General features: G+C 40.2%; 2 protein-coding genes across 9 annotated transcripts in view; one reads left to right on the top strand and one right to left on the bottom strand.

Annotated features, from left to right (window-relative positions):
* Positions 1-5064, top strand: part of JMJD1C (jumonji domain containing 1C) — a 271367-nt gene extending 266303 nt beyond the window's left edge. For all 6 annotated transcript variants that reach the window (XM_047826344.1, XM_047826343.1, XM_047826342.1 and 3 more), the window contains 2 exons: positions 3708-3839; positions 4143-5064. In XM_047826344.1, the coding sequence (XP_047682300.1) occupies positions 3708-3839; positions 4143-4232 (222 nt within the window). In that variant the 3' untranslated portion in view covers positions 4233-5064. The remainder of the gene's footprint in view (positions 1-3707; positions 3840-4142) is intronic.
* A 14412-nt stretch (positions 5065-19476) lies between these two features.
* Positions 19477-21251, bottom strand: part of NRBF2 (nuclear receptor binding factor 2) — a 37045-nt gene continuing 35270 nt past the window's right edge. For all 3 annotated transcript variants that reach the window (XM_047826255.1, XM_047826258.1, XM_047826257.1), the window contains one exon: positions 19477-20992. In XM_047826255.1, coding sequence (XP_047682211.1) covers positions 20282-20992 — 711 coding nt within the window. In that variant the 3' untranslated portion in view covers positions 19477-20281. The remainder of the gene's footprint in view (positions 20993-21251) is intronic.

The following is a 21251-nucleotide window of genomic DNA, read 5'->3' as shown; positions in this document are numbered from 1 at the left end:
GTAGCCCTCAAAATAAACCCAAACTCTAATTAGTGGTTCTTGTGCTTTAAAAATACATCAGAATTTCCTCAAGGGCTTAATCAAACACAGATTGCTAGACCCCACCCCTAGAATTTCTGATTCAGTGGGTCCAAGGGGGGACCTGAAATTTTGCATTTCTAACGAGTTCCCAGGTGATGCTGATGGTACTCTCTGAGGACCACGCCTCGAAAACCAGGCAGATAAGAAGCCCTTGCAAATCCAGGGCATCTATCAAAACATGGCTTTGACCAAATGATCCATTGTATTCTTTGGTTTGTCATCAGTGAGCACTTTGAGAGGCCTAGCTGAGGGAAAGTATCATTGCCACAACTCTCCATATGTATTAACTACTCAGGGCACCTGGTGGCTCAGTAGGTTGAGCATCCGACTCCAGCTCAGGTCATGATCTCACAGTTTGTGGGTTCGAGCCCTGCATCAGGCTCTGTGCTGACCGCTTGCTCAGAGCCTGGAGCCTGTTTCAGATTCTGTGTCTCTTTCTCTCTCTGCCCCTCTCCTTCTCTCTCTGCCCCTCCCCTGCTCACACTTTGTCTCACTTTGTTTCTCAAAAATAAATAAATTTAAAAAAATTAAAAAAAAAAAAAAGAACTTCCCTCTTCAGTTAGTTGCCGGCTTATCTTCACTGGCAAACATGACTGAATCTGTGAAAGTCTGATATATCATTAGATGGGGCACGTGGACCTTCACCTCCAGGATTTCCTTGGTCTTAGCTCTAGTACCCTGATGTTCATCGTGGCCTTTATTTTAAAAGAAACCCCCTTTTTTTTTCCTTTTTTAAAGCCACAGGGGTGTTGGGTGGCTCAGTTGGTTAAGTATCTGACTCTTGATTTCGGTTCAGGTCATGATCTTACAGTTCTTGAGATCAAGCCCTATGTTGGGCTCTGTCTGCTTAGGATTCTCTCTCCCTTCTCTTTCTCCCTCTCTCTGCCCCTCTGCTGCTCATACATGTGCACTCACTTTCTCTCTCAAAATAAAAAAAAACTTTATTAAAAAAAGTCACAAAATCTTCAGTGATAAATTTGTCCTTAACTATTTATCTTCATTGATTGTGTTTGGCCATTTATAGTGAGTTTATAATATTGCTACTTGTGAATTCTCTGCATTCATAATGCTAAAAGGACTTTGGCAAAATCTTTCACTCTGAAGTTCTCACAAATCACTTGTGTATATGGCAGTCAGTGGCAAGATAATAACCTGTGAACACAAAGAGTTACACTTTTTTAACATTACCTGTTTATGATTATAATTGGTCCTGAAGGCAAGTATGAATAAGACAGTTTGTCAAGAAGGTGAGAAATTTGACTCAAAGATGGCCCAGAATTAATAAGTGGAACGAAGAGTTCAAATGTGTTCTTGACTCTTCACACTAACTGTAAGCCTTTATGTAAAATGTATCAGGTTGAGGTCATTAGAAAACATAACAGCATTTTTTTTTTAGTTTACTTTTTGAGAGAGTGAGTGAACACGAGTAGGGGAGGGGCAAAGAGAGGGAGACAGAATCCCAAGCAGGTTCTTTGCTATCACAGATGTGGGGCTCTAACTCACGAACTGTGAGATCATGACCCAAGCCGAAATCAGATCCTTAACCGACTGAGCCACCCAGGGGCCCAGAAAATAGAATAGTATTTATAAGCAATAATAAATGTCATGGTCCTAAAAATGATTTTAAAACAACCATAAACTGGTAAAACCAACAGAATCAACTTATTCAGAACTCTGGAATTTAATCCAAATTTACATCAACCAGGGGACTGCTCAGTAAAGAAAAGGACAGCTGATTTGGGGCATTTAGAAAATCTCTGGCAGGTCACTGCCTGACCACAGGTAATGGAACAGCGACTTCAGTGATCACAGCCAACAAGGAATAATACAGTCTTAACAGAAATAGTGTTGAAAAGTCACAAAAAATATAGATGACTCCAGCCTTCAGCAGTCAGCAGCAAACCCTAAGGCACAGGGAGAATCTGACTTCCAGTAACCACATTATAATGTTCAGGTGTCCATTTTTCAGGAAAAAGTTACAAGGCATAAACAGAAACCATAAAGTAATGCCTAATAATAGGGGAAGAACAATCGACATAAATTGTCCCTCCTCAAGGAAGCCCAGACATTGGACTTACTAGACATAGACTTTAAGTCATGTGTCATAAGTGTACTCAAAGAGCTAAAGGACTCTGGTAAAGAAAATCAGGAAGATGATGTATGAACAAAATTAGAATATCAGTGAAGAGAAAAATTATAAGTAGGTGCAGACATGCTAAAAGGTACACGGCAGAACTTTTGAAGGCTTAATCCCCACAGTACATTCAGATAAGTGAAAGGACATTTGGAGAGTGTATGCTGGACTGAGTTAATACAGGACCGAGTTAATATAGGACTATAAAGCATCTGTTAGACAAAATGTTACAGGAGCTGGGTTCCTGTTGGCTTGCCATTTGTTGGCTGATTTATCTTGGAACAGGCACTGAACTTCTTATCCATCATTTCCTGTTCTGTGAAATAGAGCATCTGTTCTAGAGACACATGGTGAAGATCCAGCGAGACTATATAGCAGTGCTGAAAATGTGAGGCATCACTGTGTTCGTCCTACAGAAGAACCAACAACCTAGTGACTAACGGAAGAGAATGTTTATATGTGCTACCAAGTTATCAGTAGAGGCACAGAGCTTGACTTAAAGAACTCTGCAGACTTGAGCAGGTGGACATTATTCCCAGAGGAGAAATTCCAGCACTTTTGGAATCCATCACTCTATCACATTTTTTCACAGTTCTCTATCCCCACTTACTATCTTACTTTTCACACCTCCCAATTAGACTTATTTTCATCTTTTAAAAATTAGAATTAGTTTAAATGTTTAGTTTTCAGTTATTTCTCCTTTCCCAGGAATTTTATGATGTCTTTAAATATCACTGTAAGACCTAGAACATCACAAAAATCTGGACTGGATCAGCTTTGTTCTCTCTCTCTGTCATTACACTAAGCATTAATAAAAAAAAAAAACAATTCCAAGAAATAGTGAAGTACCAAGTCAGTTTGTACATGGTGTATAAATAACATAAAATTGGCTTTTTGTGAAAACCATTTTAGTCAGGGGAGACATCAGTTGTAGTAATATCGCCACTAGAGACTGAATGTATCTTTAGTTGTTTAATTTGAAAGGCAAAAATAAAATCCTAGGATAATTCTAAAACTGTCATGAGCAATAGATCTGTCTAGAACTGGATTTCTTCCCAGTTTTTCACAAACTAAATTTCATTTCTTATGCTTTAACCCACTCTCTGGTTAAAAATTAACAGTGAAATGACCCAGATGCTGAAAGCCAGAGGAGCAACATCAGATTGTTTGCACCGAACAGGGAAGCAGATCCCATCAGCTGCGCTCTTTTTTTTTTTTTTTTTTTAAAGTAACACCAAGAAATCCACCATGACCAAATTGGTAATTTAGAATCTGATTATTAGCCTCTCTGAAGGATTTCTGGAAAAGTTCTTTTCATCATTTAAAAATACTACATTTACACAGTCCTTCCACATGAAAGCTTTTCAGTGATAGAACTCTCATAAAAGCATGGTGTTCTACTTTGAAATGCATTTGATGTTCAGGAGAAAATAAGTTCTCTGGTATTCCTGCCTCCTAAAATTTTTATTTTACTCTTTTGTTTCGGGGATAGGTACAGAATTTTCACAGCTGTATTCAGGTAACTGAAGACTTTGTGTCTCCAGAACATCTTGTACAGTCATTTCATTTAACACAGGAACTGAGACTTTTGAAGGAGGAAATCAATTACGATGATAAACTACAGGTAGGAGATGAATTTTCTAACTGACTCCTGTTCTTATGTGCCTTTTATATTCAGAAATACGATACGTGCATAACTGCTTAGGCAATCATTGTCCTTGTTTGTCACATTAGGATAACAACCACAGCTTAATAACAGTATGCATTTAACTGTATGATTTTCAGTGGCCCTTATTTTAACTTTCAGTTTAACATTTTTTTAACTTTGACATATATTTTATTTTGAGTGTATCTTTCCCTCATTAAGAAAAAAAAGCTTTAATTTATCTCCAGCTTAAGTGATTAGAAATATCAAAATCTCTTTCAGGTTAAAAATATATTGTATCATGCAGTTAAGGAAATGGTGAGAGCTTTGAAGATACATGAAGACGAAGTAGAGGATATGGAAGAAAATTAGGTGTGGTCCAGTTTGATACTTTTAGGCCATTGAACTGTAATTACTTTCGAACGATGATAAGTATGCACATTGACTTAAGCTTCATAAAACCATCAGTGCCAAGAAATTCTCTTTTGTAGCAATTACTTGTTACTGATACCGCAGCAGTATAGCATAAGTCACAGTTCCTGTGATGCAATGTTAGTTATGAAAACAAGCTAAATTTAAAAAGCAGCACTTCATAGCTGTTTTTGTATTATAGTGTATATGATGTTTGTGAAAATGCCAGATTTAAAATGATGTATTTATTTTTGACAAAAAGACCCACAAAATTCTACGCTATATTGTTGATCAAGTGTAAATGTGACCTTGTACAGTTTACTAAAATAACGGATATTTTTCACTACATTGAGACAGTTACTGTGAGAATAGGACACAAACACCAGCTATTGCCTGCATTTGGGAAATTGCTGAATCGCACAGCATTCATGTCATAATCAGAAATTACTGCCAAATAATTGTAAAATTTGTAAAATATGAAGTATATAAAGTAGATACTAAATACGGACACTTCAATATTTTGTTGAAGCTATTGACTGTACAATTTAACATTTTCAAAAGGTGTAATTTATTTAAAATTGTCTCATTTTGGTAAAATTTATGTGAACTTTTAAAGCTAAATATTAAACTTAATATGCTATGTAAATATATACATATATACATTTAATGATGTATTTTTTTAAAACATTGGCTTGCTTTTATTTGTTAAAAGTGCAAGTGTTACATATGGCTTTGTACATTAAAGTTGAAAGGGGTTTTACATTTTCCATTAAAAGGACTTTATCAAAAAATAGCGTGTCCCAGAGTTCTTCCTTTTATGATGTGCATACTACCAAGGATTCATCATCATGATGACTACTAAGCATTTTCTTACAATGTTCTCTTCTGGGACATTTTTCCTTTGTTTTATAAGTTTTGTGCTTTTCTTTAGACTTTATGGGCCATCACAAGTGCCTCAACTCATTTGTCCTATGGCACAACTGAAAAAAGGAATACCGGTAACTTCTATTTGTTATTTATGAACACATTTTCATTGAAAGAAGAATGCGTATGTGAATTTTTAAAGCCATGATTATGAGCGTATGTGATCAGTTTCAAGTAAATGTGTTTCACCACAGAGCTAGCTGATAAGATAGTTTTGGGGGTGGGAGGAAGACAGGGGACACAGTGGCCTAAAGTCAGCCAGTCTAGGTTGAATATGAGTTCTGCTACTTACTGTGTGACCCTGGTAAGTTGCTTTAATTCAGAGTCTTTGTTTTAATAGCTATCACCAGTTGGTTATTCTGAGGCTCACATAGACCTATCCATTTGAATGTTCCTGGAAATATGTCGTCCTCCACTGACACCTGCAGGATACTGAAGGGGACAGCCTTTTCTTCTCATTTGAAAGCACATAGTTAAAAGAAAAAAGTAGTAAGTAGCCCAAGTTGTGACCATGCAAGTTGCTTAGTTTTTTCCATTGTTTATATCTACCATCGTTAATTTTTTTTAATGTTAATTTTTATTTTTGAGAGAGGGTGTGCAAGTGGGGGAAGGACAGAGAAGACAGATCCAAAGCAGGCTCCAGGCTCTGAGCTATCAGCACAGAACCCAATGCGGGGCTCAAACTCCTGAACCGCAGGATCATGACTGAGCCACCCAGGTGCCCCTATGTGTACCATCTTTTAACTCCCTGTGGGCTATGATGTCACCTACTCCAGGCAATATTCAGCCAGGAGTATGAGGTTACGGGTCACATTAATGTCCCACGTGGCGCAGGGGTTAATGGGATGGGTGACGACTACTTGGCTAGAAACACTGGGCTGAGGAATCGTTCAGACGATAATGTGAATCTTCTAAGTTTTTGACCTTTTTAATACTATTTTTTTAAACATGTTTCAGTTCATTTAAATGGTATTTGCTGCTTAACACTTTCAAAAGTCCCATCTGATTTAATTTTGATGTGAAATTAATTTCAAGCCCAAGATATTAATTCTAGAGTAGACTGCCTGCTGCTCCCTAAAGTCTGCCAAGAACCTAAAGTCTTGTGACTTTTTTCCAAAAGGTTTCAAAAGGTTTTGCTGCTTTTGCTGTTGTTTGAGCCACCTTTTAACTGTACTACAACCCCTACAAGAGAGGCTGAAACTAAGGCAGATCAAGCCTGGCAGTGTGGCTTTTTTCAAAACAAACTCATCTGATACAGGTATTCTATCCATGGTCTGAATTCCATGCTAGTGACCTAATTCTTGGTAAGGCAGGGTGGAGAGAGTGGACTATAACGCTTTCATCATTAAAGACATGTGACTTTTTGGAATGCTGTGAGTTGTTTTACCGGTCACATCCCTGGTGGAGCGATTCCTCTGCCCATTTAGCTTGTTTCCTTCATCCTTTTGGTTAGCTCAGATGCTTCTCACATATGAAACCATCTGAGCATGTCCGTTTCCTCCAGACAGTGATCGAGTACATAATAAATGTGTAAAATAATCTTCAAAGAGACTATACAGGGAAACTTGTGCTGAATATTCAGATCCCTACCATTTTACTTTAATTTGGACTTGAATTTGAATTCTTTTTCCTGAGTAATGATTTACATAAGTCCAAACCCATTTCCCTTCTGCCCAGCACATTCTGGGATTGGAACACCCATAAAATGTGTCGTTCTTGATGCTTCCCTTTGATAGATGGAATATGGGTTTGGTGATATCTGTGTAAGATTAGTGAGCTTCAGAAGAAAAATGTGCTCTCATACCTTTGTTCTGTGTGTGTACATATACAGTGATGTAAATTTGGTATTTTCTTTCTTTTTTTTTTTTTTAACATTTATTGTTGAGAGAGCACAAGCAGGGGAGGGGCAGAGAGAGAGGAAGACACAGAATCCGAAGCAGGCTTCAGTCTCTGAGCTGTCAGCACAGAGCCCGACCCCGCGAACTGCAAGATCATGACCTGAGCCACCCAGGTGCTGCCCCTCCCCCATTTTTTTTTTTGTTTTGGTTTTTTGGGGGTTTGTTTTTGCTTTTGTTTTTTTGTTTGTTTGTTTTTTAGCATCTTCTATTCCTAATTGCCAACCTATCAAAGGTCATCTCCCAGATCAGATCAGGAATGCTGGCCATGGAAGAGGGGGAAAAAAAGAAAATTACTTAATTACCATTCTACAGCTATTCAGTATACCGTGCACTATGAATACTGGGATGTAGCAAGTGGCCAAGATTCAGACTCAAGTTATGACACACCTGGTTTCACAGTAATTAACCTTGATAGTGACACCTTCAAACCGAGTAGTATATAGTTTGGCTCTCACAGAAATCTGGTTCTTTTAATGAAAGCAAAGTTCCTTTCAAACAAAAATGAAATGTTGGCGAGCCCCAGGTCACTGGCTGCACACAAAGTGGGTTCCCTTTCCTGACTGGAGAGATTTTCACAGCTGACTTAAGCTGTTCACTCAGTTGTCTGTAAATGAGCCAACCAGCTGCCCTTAAGCCTGGAGGATTGCCTGTCTTTTCTGTCTTGTCTTATGAAAAAGACCTCAGCCCTGGGGTCAGTGGAGGGGCAAATCAAGAATGGTGTGTTGTATGTGTGGGTCACAGCTGGACTCCCATTTTGAGAGGAGGTACATTCCGAGGACAAATGAGCCCAACAATGCGCTCCTGTCCCCTGGTCTTTGACCCCAAGTTTGACAGATGATGAAAAGATTCGGGGGGCTGGGTCGGTGAACAAACCAAAATGAAGAAGCGCAAAACAAGGTGGAGAGCCAGCATGGTCCTCTGCCAACATAGGATGGTAACTGATTCAGAGGTCCTACCAAGCTAGTAAAGAATACAGGGGCGGCGGCGGGGAGTACAAGATCAATGCTGATGTTTTGTTAGCAAAGTTTTTTCCAGTCAGTTCCTAAAAATCCCTGCACTATGCTGGTGAAAACCACAGGACTTTTAAAGGAGGAAAAACAAGAATTTGGGCATAACATTGAAAAACTTATCAGTGACACATTTTAAAAAGTGAGGCGGGAGCACCTGGATGGCTCAGTCGGTTGGATGTCCGACTTCAACTCAGGTCATGACCTCATGGTTGGTGAGTTCAAGCCCCGCATTGGGCTCTGTGCTGACAGCTTGGAGCCTGGAGTCCCCCCACTCCACCCCCACCCCCCACACTCGCTCTCGTGCTCTCTCTTGTGTCTCAAAAATAAATACTAAAAAAAATTTTTTTAAAGTGAGGCAGCAGTGTCTTAACATGTTAAATATTTAAGAATAGGTTAATACTATAAAATAAACGGCACTTTACCCTAAAGAAGAAAGAGTAGAAGTTTGCATTGGAAATGGGCATTGCTGCTTGGTGAGAAATACTGTGCCGTGTTGGAAGAAGGGTTGTGTGGAATTAGAGGGGAAGGTGTAATACCAGGTGTAGATGGATGGAAAGGTGTGGCTCAGCACCAGCATGAAGGTTCAGATGATGCAGTTTTCTGCGTTCACTTAAGTTTTTCTTGCAGGCAAAATTGCCCCTTAAACACAAAGTTCACATCGTGCTCAAATTGTTCCCTATAAATTTATGTTGGGACAGATTTGCAAGCAGCAGACAGGGAAGAGTATGGAGCCTGAATAAAGGCTCGAGTTCACCCAAAGCAGGTACTATACCATTCTAACTTTTAAACTAAATATTTCTAGCAGTGTTGTAAACCCACAGATTCACCACCACATAACCACAAAAAGACAATGAAAAATAGCATTTAAAAATAGCCAAAGATGGGGGCACTTGGCTGGCTCAGTTGTTAGAACATGCAACTCTTTTTTTTTTTTTTTTTTTTTTAATTTTTTTTTTTTCAACTTTTTAAATTTATTTTTGGGACAGAGAGAGACAGAGCATGAACGGGGGAGGGGCAGAGAGAGACGGAGACACAGAATCGGAAACAGGCTCCAGGCTCTGAGCCATCAGCCCAGAGCCTGACGCGGGGCTCGAACTCACGGACCGCGAGATCGTGACCTGGCTGAAGTCGGACGCTTAACCAACTGCGCCACCCAGGTGCCCCGAACATGCAACTCTTAATCTCAGTGTCTTGAGTTTGAGCCCCACGTGGGGTTTTAGAGATTACTTTTATTTTTTTAATCTTAGAGAGAGCATACGTGAGCAGGGGAGAGGGACAAATGGGGAGAGAGAATCAAGCAGGTTCTGCACCCAGCACGGCAGCACAGAGGCCAACGCAGGTTTCAATCCCCTGGGATCGTGACCTCATCCAAAATCAAGAGTCGGATGCTCAACTGACTGAGCCACCCAGGCACTTCTAAAAAAATTTTTTTAAATAAATAATAGATTAAAAACAAATAGTCAAAGTCCAAGTCTCTCTGTCTTGAATTGTGAGCCTATTCATTCTGTCCCCAGTCTTCCAATAATAAGAGCCTCTTTTCAAAAATTCAACAAATACCTCAAGTATTCTATACAACTTTTTTAAAAAATTGTGAAATTCTAACTTCACTATAGTTAACATAGTGTTCTGTTAGTTTCAGGCGTACAGTAGAATGATTGGACAGTTCTATAATTCAGTTCTCATCACAATAAGTTTCACCCTCACCTGTTTCACCCATCCTCCCACCCACCTCCCCTCTGGTAACTGTCACTTCTCTATAGTCAAGAGTCTTTTTGGTTTGTCTCTTTTTTCTTTGTTGATTAATTCCACATGAGTGAAATCATGCTATTTTTCTTTGACTTATTTTACTTAGATTTATACTCCCTTGATTCATCTGTGTAGTCGCAAATGGCAAGATTTCATTCCTTTTTATGGCTGAGTAATAGTCCATTGTATACATACACCACATCTTTATCCATCATCTATCTATGCAACTTGGGCTGCTTCTGTAATTTGGCTATTGTAAATAATGCTGCAGTAAACATAGGGGCACATATATCTTTTCAAATTAGTGTTTTTGTACTTTGGAGGTAAATATCCAGTAGTGGAATTACTGGATCATATGGTAGTTCTATTTTTAATATTTTGAGGAACCTCTATACTGTTTTCCACAGTGGCCATATTAGTTTGCATTCCTACCAACAGTGCAAGAGGGTTCCTTTCTCTCCACATCCTTGCCAACTCTTGTTGTTTCTTGTGTTTTTTATTTTAGCCATTCTTTGCAATTTGATGGGAGGTGATATCTGACTATGGTTTTGATTTGCATTTCCCTGATGATGAATGATGTTGAGCATCTTTTCATGTTTCTGTTGTCCATCTTATGTTTTCGTTAGAGAAATGTCCGTTCAGGTCTTCTGCTCATTTTGTAATTGGATTATTTGCTTTTCTCATGTTGGGTTGTGTAAATTCTTTATATATTTTGGATACTAACCCTTTATTGAATATGTCATTTACAGTGTCTTTTCCCATTCAGTTAGCCTAGTTTTGTTGGTTGTTTCCTATACTGTGCAGAAGATTTTTATTTTGTTGTAGTCCCAATAGTTTGTTTGCTTTTGTTTCCCTTGCCTCAGGAGATCTATCTAGAAAAATGTGGTTATGGTTATAGGGGTACCTGGGTGGCTCAGTTGGTTGTGCATCTGACTTCGGCTCAGGTCATGATCTCACAGTTTGTGGGTTCGAGCCCCACATCAGGCTCTGTGCTGACCGCTTGCTCAGAGCCTGGAGCCTGCTTTGGATTCTGTGTCTCTTTCTCTCTCTGCCTGCCCCCCCCCCCCCCCCCCCCGCCCCGCCACTCACACTGTCTCACTCTGTTTCTCAAAAATAAATGTAAAAAAAAAATTTTTTTTAAGAAAAATGTGGTTACAGCCAGTGTCAGAGACATTACTGTCTGTGTTCTCTTCTAAGATTTTTATGGTTTCAGGTGTCACATTTAGGTCCTTAGTCCATTTTGAGTTTATTTTGTGTATGGTGTAAGAAAGTTTCATTCTTCTGCATCGAGCTGTCCAGTTTTCCCAACACCATTTGCTGAGGAGACTTTTTCTCATTGCATATTTTTGCCTCCTTTGTCAAAGATTAATTGACCATTTAATCCTGAGTTTATTTTTGGGCTCTCTATTCTGTCCCATTGATCTATGTGTCTATTGTGCCAGTACCATACTGATTACTACAGCTTTGTAGTATTTCTTGAAATCTGGATTGTGATACCTTCAGCTTTGTTCTTCTTTTTCAAGATTGCTTTGGCTCTTCGGGGTCTTTTGTGGTTCCCTGTAAGTTTTAGGATTTTTTGTTCTAGTTCTATGGAAAATGCTGTTGGTATTTTGATAAGGATTGCATTAAGTCTGTAGGTTACTTTGAGTAGTATGGACATTTTAACAATATTTGTTTTTCCAGTCCATGAGCATGGAATATCTTTCCATTTGTTTGAATCATCTTCAGTGTCTTTTATTAGGGTCTTATAGTTTTCACAGTACAGGTCTTTTACCTTTTTGGTTAAATATATTCTAGGTATTTTATTATTTTTGGTGATATTGTAAATGGGATTATTAATTTGTCTTTCTGCTACTTCATTATTAGGGTATAGAAATTTCTGTGTATTGATTTTTGTATCTTGTGACCTTATTGAATTCATTTATTAGGTTCTGGTACCTTTTTTGTTAGAGTTTTTAGGGTGTTCTATATGTAATATCATGTCATCTGCAAATAGTGAAACTTTTATTTCTTCCTTACCAATTTAGATGCATTTTATTCCTTTGTCTTGTCTGGTTACTGTGGCTAGGATTTCCAGTTCTATGATGAATAAAAGTTTAATGAGAGTGGACATCCTTGTCTTGTTCCTGACCTTAGGAGAAAAGCTCTCAGGTTTTCACCATTAAGGATGATGTTAGCTGTCGGTTTTTCATATATGGCCTTTATTATGTTGAGGTATGTTCCCTCTAAACCTACTTTGTTGAGGATTTTCATCATGAGTGGATGTTGTTCTCTGTCAAATACTTTTTCTGCATCAGTTGAAATGGTTATATGATTTTCATCCTTTCTCTTGTTGATGTTATTTACCACATTGATTTGTGAATATTTAACCACCCTTGCATCCTGGGAACAAATTCCACTTGATCGTGGTGAGTGATTTTTTTAATGTATTGTTGAATTTGGGTTGCTAAATTTTGTTGAGGACTTCTGCATCTGTGTTCATGAGACTGGCCTGTAGTTCTCTTTTTGTAGTGTTTTTATAGTATCAGGGTAATGTGGGCCTTGTAAAATGAATTTGGAAGATTTCGTTTTTCCTCTTCTATTTTTTGGAATAGTTTGAGAAGAATACATATTCACTCTTCATTAAATTTTTGGTAGAATTCACCTGTAAAGCCATCTGATTCAATTTCATTGTTGGTAATTGGTCTGTTCACTTTTTATTTCTTCCTGATTTAGTTTTGGGAAGTTATGTTATTTCTAGACATTTACCCATTTCTTCTAGGTTGTCCAATTTGTTGGCATATAATTTTTTGTACTCTTTTATAATCCTTTGTATTTCTGTAGTGTTACTTCTCCTCTTTCATTTCTTTTTTTTTTTTTTTTTCCAAGTGTTTATTTTGAGAGCATGCAAACGGGAGGGGCAAAGAGAAAGGGAGAGAGAGAGAATCCTAAGCAAGCTCTGTGCTGTCAGCACAGAGCCTGACATGGGGCTCGATCTCCAGATGGTGATATCTTGAGCCAAGCCCAAGAGTCACATGCTCAACCAACTGAACCACCTAGGTGCCCCTCTCCTCTTTCATTTCTGATTTTGAGTCTCTCCTCTCTCTCCTCTCTTTCTCTCTCTTTAGTGGTCTGGCTAAAGTTTTATCAATTTTGTTGATCTTTTGAAAGAACCAGATCCTGATTTTTTTGAGTTGTCTTTTTGGATTTCGTTTTTGGTTTTTTTTAGTTTCTATTTTGCTTATTCCTGCTGTCATCTTTATTATTTCCTTCCTGCTTTTGGGTTTTGTTTGTTCTTTTTCTAGCTCCTTTAGATGTAAGATTGGGTTGTTTGAGATTTTTCTTCTTGAGGCAGACCTGTATTTCTATAAACTTCCCACTTAGAACCACTTTTGCTACATCCCAAAGATGTTGGACTTTTGTATTTTGGTTTCCATTTTGTCTCCGTGTATTTTTTAATTTCCTCTTTGATTTCTTGGTTGACCCATTCATTGCTTAGTAGCATGTTATTTAACCTCTATGTATCTGTGTTCTCTCCAGAATTTTTCTTGTGGTTGATTTTTAGTTTCATAGTGTTATGGTTGGAAAAGATGCATGGTATGACTCTGATCTTTTTGAGTTTGCTGAGACTTGTTTTGTGGTCTAATAGGTGATGAGAATGTTCCATATGCATTTGAAAAGAATGTGTATTCTGCTGTTTTAGGATGGAATATTCTGAATGTATCTGTCAGATCCATCTGGTCCAATGTATCATTCAAAGCCACTATGTCCCTGTTGGTTTTCTGTTTGGATGATCTATCCATTGATTTAAGTGGGGTTTATTAAACCCCCTATTAATGTGTTATTATCAATTACCTCCTTTATTTTTATTATCTGCTTCATATGCTTGGCTGCCCTCATGTTAGGTGCATAAATATTTACAATTATTATATCTTCTTGTTGGATTGTTTCACTTATGTCCGTCTTTGTCTCTTCTTATAGTCTTTGTTTTAAAGTCTATTTTGTCTGATACAAGAATTGCTCCGTTGGCTTTTTTCTTCACTTCCATTGGCATAATAAATGCTTTTCCATCCCTTCACTTTCAATCTGCATGTGCCTTAAGTCTGAAATGAGTCTCTCATAGGCAACATATAAATAGATCTTGTTTTTTGTCCATTCCATCACGCTTTTGATTGGAGCATTTAGTGCATCTACATTCAAAGTAATTTTTGATAGGCATGAACTTATTGCCATTTTGTTACTTGTTTCATGGTTGTTTTTATAGTTCTTCTCTGTTCCTTTCTTCTCTTAATCTGTTCTAAATGTGCTGGCCTTTAGTGATACGCTTGGATTCCTTTTTATTTTTTGTATATCTGTTACTCGTTTTTAATTTGTGGCTTCCATTAGGTTCATATGTAACATCTTATGCATATAGCAGTCCATATTAAGTCGACAGTCACCTAAGTTTGAACCCATTCTTTACTCATACCACCCTCATGTTTCAAATGTTTGCTGTCATGCTTTACATCCTTTTATTTTGTGAATCCCTTAACTGATTTTTATAGATAAAATTTTACTGCTTTTATGCTACTTCCTCCTACCTATGGTCTTTCCTTTCTACCCAAAGAGTCCCCATTAACATTTCTTGTAGGGCTGGTTTAGTGGTCATTAATTCCTTTAACTTTTGTTAGTCTGGGGATCTCTATTCCTCCTTCTATTCTGAATGATAGCCTTGCTGGATAGAGAATTCTTGGCTGCATTTTTTTTCTTTCAACATTTTGAATGTATCATGCCACTCCCTCCTGGCCTGAAAAGTTTGTTGGAAAATCAGCAGACAAGCTTATGGGCTTGTATGTAACTGTTTTCTTTTGCTGCTTTTAAAGTTCTCCCCTTATCACTACTTTTTACTATTTTAATTACTATGTGTCTCAGTGTGGAGCTCCTTAGGTTGACAAGTGTGCTTAAAATCCTCCCATTCTGCTGTCTTCCCCAGAAGTGTCCATCAACTCTAAAGAATGGAACAAAGGTCCTTCTGGAATTTACATTACCCAAAAGTGTTGGTTTATTTTTTATTTTAGAGAGTGAGTATGTATACACCTGCACAAGTGAACGGGGGAGGGGCAGAGAGCGGGAGAGGGAGAATCTCAAGCAGGCTCTTCACAATCAGCACAGAGCCTGACATGGGGCTCAAATTTATGAAACAGGAGATCATGACCTGAGCCAAAATCAACAGATGCTTAACCAAGCTACCCAAATAAATGAAAACTACCTAAAGATGAAAATGGGTCTATGACCCTTGTCCCACTCAATTTCTGGCTGCATCCATATTTAGTTTTAACCCTGAAACTAAAGGGTTTGGGGGCAGAGGTTAACATCTGTTTCAAATAGGCCCCTCCCTGTGAGCAGCTATTTTCTCATAAGAACAGGGAATTATCTGATCTAAAGCCAACAAAAGGGGCGCCTGGGTGACTCAGTCGGTTAAGCATCCGACTTCAGCTAGGTTATGATCTCACAGTTTGTGAGTTCACGCCCCGCATTGGGCTCTGTGCTGACAGCTCTGAGCCTGGAGCCTGCTTTGGATTCTGTGTCTCTCTCTGCCCCTCCTCTGCTCACACACTCTCTTTCAAAAATGAATAAACATTAAAAAAAAATTTCGTAAGCCAACAAAAGATGTACGGTGGCAACAGAGAGGCTCTGGGTCTTTATAATAACCCTCAGCAGCAAAATTTTTCTCTGGGGAACCAACTTCAAGGGAGCATAGAGCTAAAAGTCTGGTTCCTCAAACCAAGAACCCCTTTTTCAGACTACAACCTTTCTTTCTAGAAAGTATCCTTTGCCTTTGGGAACCGCTTCTGAGACTTTAGTACTTCAATCCTACTCTGCTCCCTAATCATCTAACCTGTCTTACATCTTTTGTACATCTTGGACTGTTTGTTGATACTAAAGACATTCTCACTTGGGGGCACCTGAGTGGCTCAGTTGGTTAAGCATCTGACTTTGGCTCAAGTCACGATCTCACAGTTCATGAGTTGAAGCCCTGCATCAGGCTCTCTGCTGTCAGCACAGAGCCCCCTTCAGATCCTCTGCCCCCTCTCTCTCTGCCCCTCCCCTGCTTTCTCCCTCTCAAAAATAAACATTAATGGGGAAAAAAAAACCTATATTCTCATTTGTATCCTTGATTCCTTCACTTTTTGTCCTTATGTCACACCAAGAACCCAACCCTCTTTTCCCAGTTTAACATCTACAACGGAGAAGCAAGCTAAGAACCACAAAAATTGAGCCCAGCTTCTCTGAGATCCTTTTGACTCCTGAGCAATCCTAATCTTGGGAGCATATTCCAAATATTTTCCACTCCTCAAGACCAGGACCTGATCCCAGCCCCCTCACCATTAGGAAATGAGCGGACAATCTGTGTGAGCCTCCACCAGATTTCCTCACGTGTCTTGCCAGGATTTGACTGTGACCAAGCTTACAGTTCCTCTTTCCCATTTTGGACTCCATACTGTTCATGCTGTTCCCTACGGAGGAAGCCATTTCCCCATCCTCTCTCTGGTCACATTCCATCTTCCATGAAGGCTGCACCAGCTACCTTACAGGTTTAGTGGCAGAAGAGGGTGTTTGTTAAATATCTGATTTAAATTGAGGCTTTCTTTCCCTTTTTGCCTATGCATATCTACAAACGACTTGAATAAGAGAATATTTACTATTAGAAGAGTATTTAAGTATGAGGTATTTACTAGTGACCAATTACGGAGTTCCTAACTGCAGCCCACACTCCCCTTTTGACCCAACGAGAACCAGAAAAGTTCCTCACCGTCCACTAGATGGCACTGCTTGCTCAGCAGTGACTTTTCAAGGACACTGTTCCAACTGTGGCAAAATAGGCGAATCTTGAAGAGGCTCTCCTTTTTCAAACTATACCATTTGCTCCCGCAGAGGTCTCCAATTCAGCTATGCTGGGATTATGACAAAATATAGTAATGATCACTTTTGATCTTGACATTTATAGTCTACTGGTCTAGAATGATCCAACAATAAATAGCTACTGTTATTACAGTTCATGAAAGCCTGGACTCTTCACATATATTATAAACATCCTATGGCCAACTGCCTCACACTTGTATTCTTCACCGTCTAAAACACTTTAATCACAACCCTGCACGAATGAAAAGAGACACCACAGGAAATGGAGACAGGCTTTTCACAATGGAGTGTAAGGACCAACAACCTTCAGGTGGTCCCCAACTTGTCCTTGGGAAGCAGAGTACAGTGTGTACCTGAAGAGGAATGGGAACGTCCGGGTCACTAGCCACAGGAGAACTCATCCCCGTGTGGCCCCGTAACAACAGCCCAGGACTGTCAAACCACTTCACTCTTGGCTCTGTCTCCAAGCTGGTAGAAAACTGCAGGTAGGTCATGACCTTCTGGACCTCGATTTCATTATGAGGTAATAGGTCTTAAAGGCTTTAAAAATTGACATCCAAAATACATGAAAAGAAATAGTACCTACAAAGGGTTAAAAGCAGAAAGATAATGTACTTAACATTTTGAATGGATTTAGAGACAAAATATTTTCATTTCAATAACCTTGATAAAACATGAGGGATAAACAATGGCTTTGAAGAAACGATCTTGGAAATATTTTCTTCTCTTTTCTCTTACGCATGGTTTCCAGGAACTAGAGGTTACCTGTGGTTACCATGGCAGGACAGCTAAGACTTACCACATACCACTTAATTTCTGAAAGAAATGTTTATCGTTCTGCAAAAGCCAAACCTGAGCACCTTCCGGGCCTTCTAACATCCAGCTAGCCATCTGATTTCAATAGTGAGAGGCCACCAACTAAGTACAGGAGCCCACTCAGCTTCCCGTACAAGCATAATGCATTGCCATTTAGTGGAAACAGGCTATTCCTAAATCCCATGCGGTGCCCTAAGCAAACAGAAGACACGAGAACAGCTGGAAACCCCAGAGGAGATGGCCATGTGTTTTTATTTAGTCAGTGGAAGACACTGCTAGGATGCCCCAGAGGTGCCAAGTTGTGTTGGTCAAGAGACACCCGTGTTAAGATTCAAACACAAAATTTAACCAGATTGAAGAGTAAATTAACTGGTGTAGGAGCTTCAGAACAAGTGAAGAAGTCCATTAAGCGTGTACTTTTCAGAGATGGTTAGAATGGGGTTCTGATAAGCATGGGCCACACTGCTGGTGGAGAAAGAGGGAAGAGCAGGGCTTACAAAGGGCTCCTGTCAAAATCCAACCAGGCTCATTTTATTTATTTTGAGAGCACACAAGCAGGGGCGGGGCAGAGAGAGATTTGGGGGGAGGGGAGGAGGGGAGAGAGACTCCCAAGCAAGCTCTGCATTGCCAGTGCAGAGCCCAACGTGGGGTTCAAACTCACTAGCCACAAGATCATGACCTGAGCCAAAAGCAAGAATCCAACGCTTACCTGATTGAGCCAAAGAGGTGCCCTACCAACCTTGTTTTTCAGAGACAAATATCAAGACTCGTAAGTTTATCTGAGGCACAAACTTTTAAATCTGAAGTTTGATAAATCAGTCTGGGATATTCCAACACTGAGATGGACAAACTGACATAACATTTTACTATTGTATTTTGAGAGAGGACGCAAGTGAGCAAAGGGCAGAGAGGGGGTGGAGGGGGAGAGAGAATCCGACAAGGGACAGAGAGGGAGAGAGAGAGAAGCGGGGCTCACCCGATGTGGGGCTCTAACCCACGGTTTATGGGATCATGACCTGAGCCAAAGTCAGATGCCTAAGCGACAGCCACCCAGGCGCCCCCAAACTGACGTAACTTTTAACAGAGAATAGAAGTCTTACTCGTAAGAAGCTAGCTTATTTTTGGTTTCATCTGCAGCAAGATGAGACCTGAACAAATGGGGCCTTGGCACAGTCACCTGGACTCCTCCTACTTCTGCTAGTTTCATCACCCCGTGTGTGAGCCCTATCCCACCCTCAACCCGGCAATCCCTGATCCAGTCTCTAAGGCAGTGTGGCGCGCTGGTCCATCTGTCTGTCCCTCCCACAATCGCACACAATAAGCCAAGTCCATGCTTTAAACACCCCCATGGTCTGTACCCAGACGCTTCACTTTCACCCCACCCCCACTCCTGCTGCAGCGGTGGGACCGCGCCTGCGTGGTGCTCCCCAACCACCGTGCCCTGGCTGGTGGCAGGGGCCCCGGGGATAGCCACCTGCAACTGAGCACTGTCCAGGCGGCCAGGCACACACTTAAATCTCAGGACCCTCCTTATGCTCTTTCACCTCAGTCGTCGGGGAAACAGACTGCAACAACGGAGAACAACTTTAACATACCAGAGTCGTTTGTCATTGGCTGAATCTCTTCAAATTCATCTTCAGGATTTACAACAGAGAAACCATACAAAACGTGCCTTTAAACTACCAACACATTTGGGGCGACTGGGCGGTTCAGTCGGTTGAGCGTCTGGCTTCGGCTCAGGTCGTGATCTCGCAGTTCGTGGGTTCGAGCCCCACGTTGGGCTCTGTGCTGACAGCTCAGAGCCTGGAGCCTGCTTCGGATTCCGAATCTCCCTCTCTCTGCCCCTTCCCCGCTCATGCTGTCTCTGTCTCTCGAAAATGAATAAACATTAAAAAAAAAAATTTAAACTACCAACACAGTCAACAAAGGTATAAAACACAATTACTTTATTGATCTCTTACAATCAAACACTGTCAACTACCATTACTTCCACTCATGCATCAGTAAAGGATATTTCCTTAGTATTTTCAAATGATACATTTAAACAATAAACAAAAAAGTTAGAACTTAAAATGCACCCTGATTAATTATGTAAACCGGTAATTTTTAAAAAGCATAACTAACAATTTGGTTCCTTTCTTCATAAAATGGAAATTTAAATATTTCTCCTGATAGTCTTGAGGTTCTCATTATGTCGTGAGTAGTGCAAAGTGTGGCACAGTTTCATCTAGAAAGGTGTGTCTCACACGCCTTATTCAACAAACGAAATGTGCATAACAAAATGCATACAGTCAATGCATGATAGAAAGCATGTTTCAAACACAAGGTGGCCCCTCGGGCCACCATATTATTTAGGTTTTTGCATTATCATTTATGGCATTATAGATTAATCATACATAACATACTTTTATACATTTTAACCCTGAAGATAAGAAAAATAACTGTTGCTTGAAAAAGTTATTCCAGGTAGCCATTTGGTTTGTATCAGGAGAAAGTGAACCTCCGAGAGTCTAGTGTCTGCCAAGTCTGGAATCAGCTGGAGTCAGTCAATCGGACATGACATACTTCACAGTGACTGTTTCCCAAGTCCCGGCGACGCTTCTTCCCACAGTGCGCCAGACGACGAAGCATCTCTGGAATCACCCTTGCGTGTGGTTTTCCCTTTTTTTTTTCTGGATCAACTACTATTCTATTATTTTGTCCTTTCTTCTCAGCTCCTTTATGGCCTTTCATTTTAATTATTCATAAATCCTTTCAGAATATCCTCAGAGAGCTCCATAAGGGGAAGTTCTGGAGACGGAAAATCCAAGGGAGGAAGGTTGGGTATGGGGATATCCTTGGCTTTGCCGGTATTCGCTGAAAACTTCTGCCAGGTTGGAGAGGCTGTGGCAGTTTCCGAATGTGGTGGCAAGCTCCACAACTCTGACTTTTCTACAAAATCAGCATCCACATCCAGCTCCTTTTCTACTGGGCCTTTTAGAAGTCTGGCCTTTTCAGCCTTTAGTTGTTTGTTTTCTTTCCTTAACCTTTCGTTCTCAGCCACGAGGAATTCGACGTGCCTCTCCAAATCTGCGATCTTGGTAGCCTGCTCCTCTATGATTGTCTTGTCGTCCTTGGGGGCTTTGCTTCCAATGCACGGCTCTGCCGGCTCCCTCTTCTGCTGAAGTAAAAACAGCAGTGTGTCTGGATCCCTGTCAAAGACCCCCTGGATTTCAGGCAGATGTTTCTCCGTGGAAGGGCTGTATTTCTCAGAGAGAAGGGGGCTCTGGCCCTCTGCATCCTCAGAAGGGGGTTTGTGCAGGGCCTGGAGCTGGGCGGCTGCATCCTTGTCTGTGCTCTGCTGGGCTTTCAGTCTCTCTTCCCGCTTGGCCCTTTTCCACCTCTCCTGGATGAGGAGGAGCTGTTTCATGTGGCTGTCCCTTTGCAATTCCAGTGACAGATGAGCCTATCACACAGAAGGAAAGGTGTCATTTAACATTTAAGTCTCTTTAGTAATCTCCAATGAATATAATCCCAAGATCCTCCTTTCTAAATAACTTTCTAACACTTAAAATTTACATACTATGTTTGCAATTCAGTAGAACCCCTGATTTTGTTAAAGACAACTGGGTCTTTAAAGACAACAGTCATGGCCCCACCACAAAAAGGGTGCATGCGGGCCACACAGGCGACTAGGGGGGTCTGCGCTTCTGAGCCCGACATCT

Source organism: Prionailurus viverrinus, chromosome D2 (assembly GCF_022837055.1).
Source record: "Prionailurus viverrinus isolate Anna chromosome D2, UM_Priviv_1.0, whole genome shotgun sequence".
In the NCBI taxonomy this organism is placed as follows: domain Eukaryota; kingdom Metazoa; phylum Chordata; class Mammalia; order Carnivora; family Felidae; genus Prionailurus; species Prionailurus viverrinus.
The sequence above is the reverse complement of the archived record's forward strand: the minus strand, read 5'-3'. Positions and strand labels throughout refer to the sequence as shown.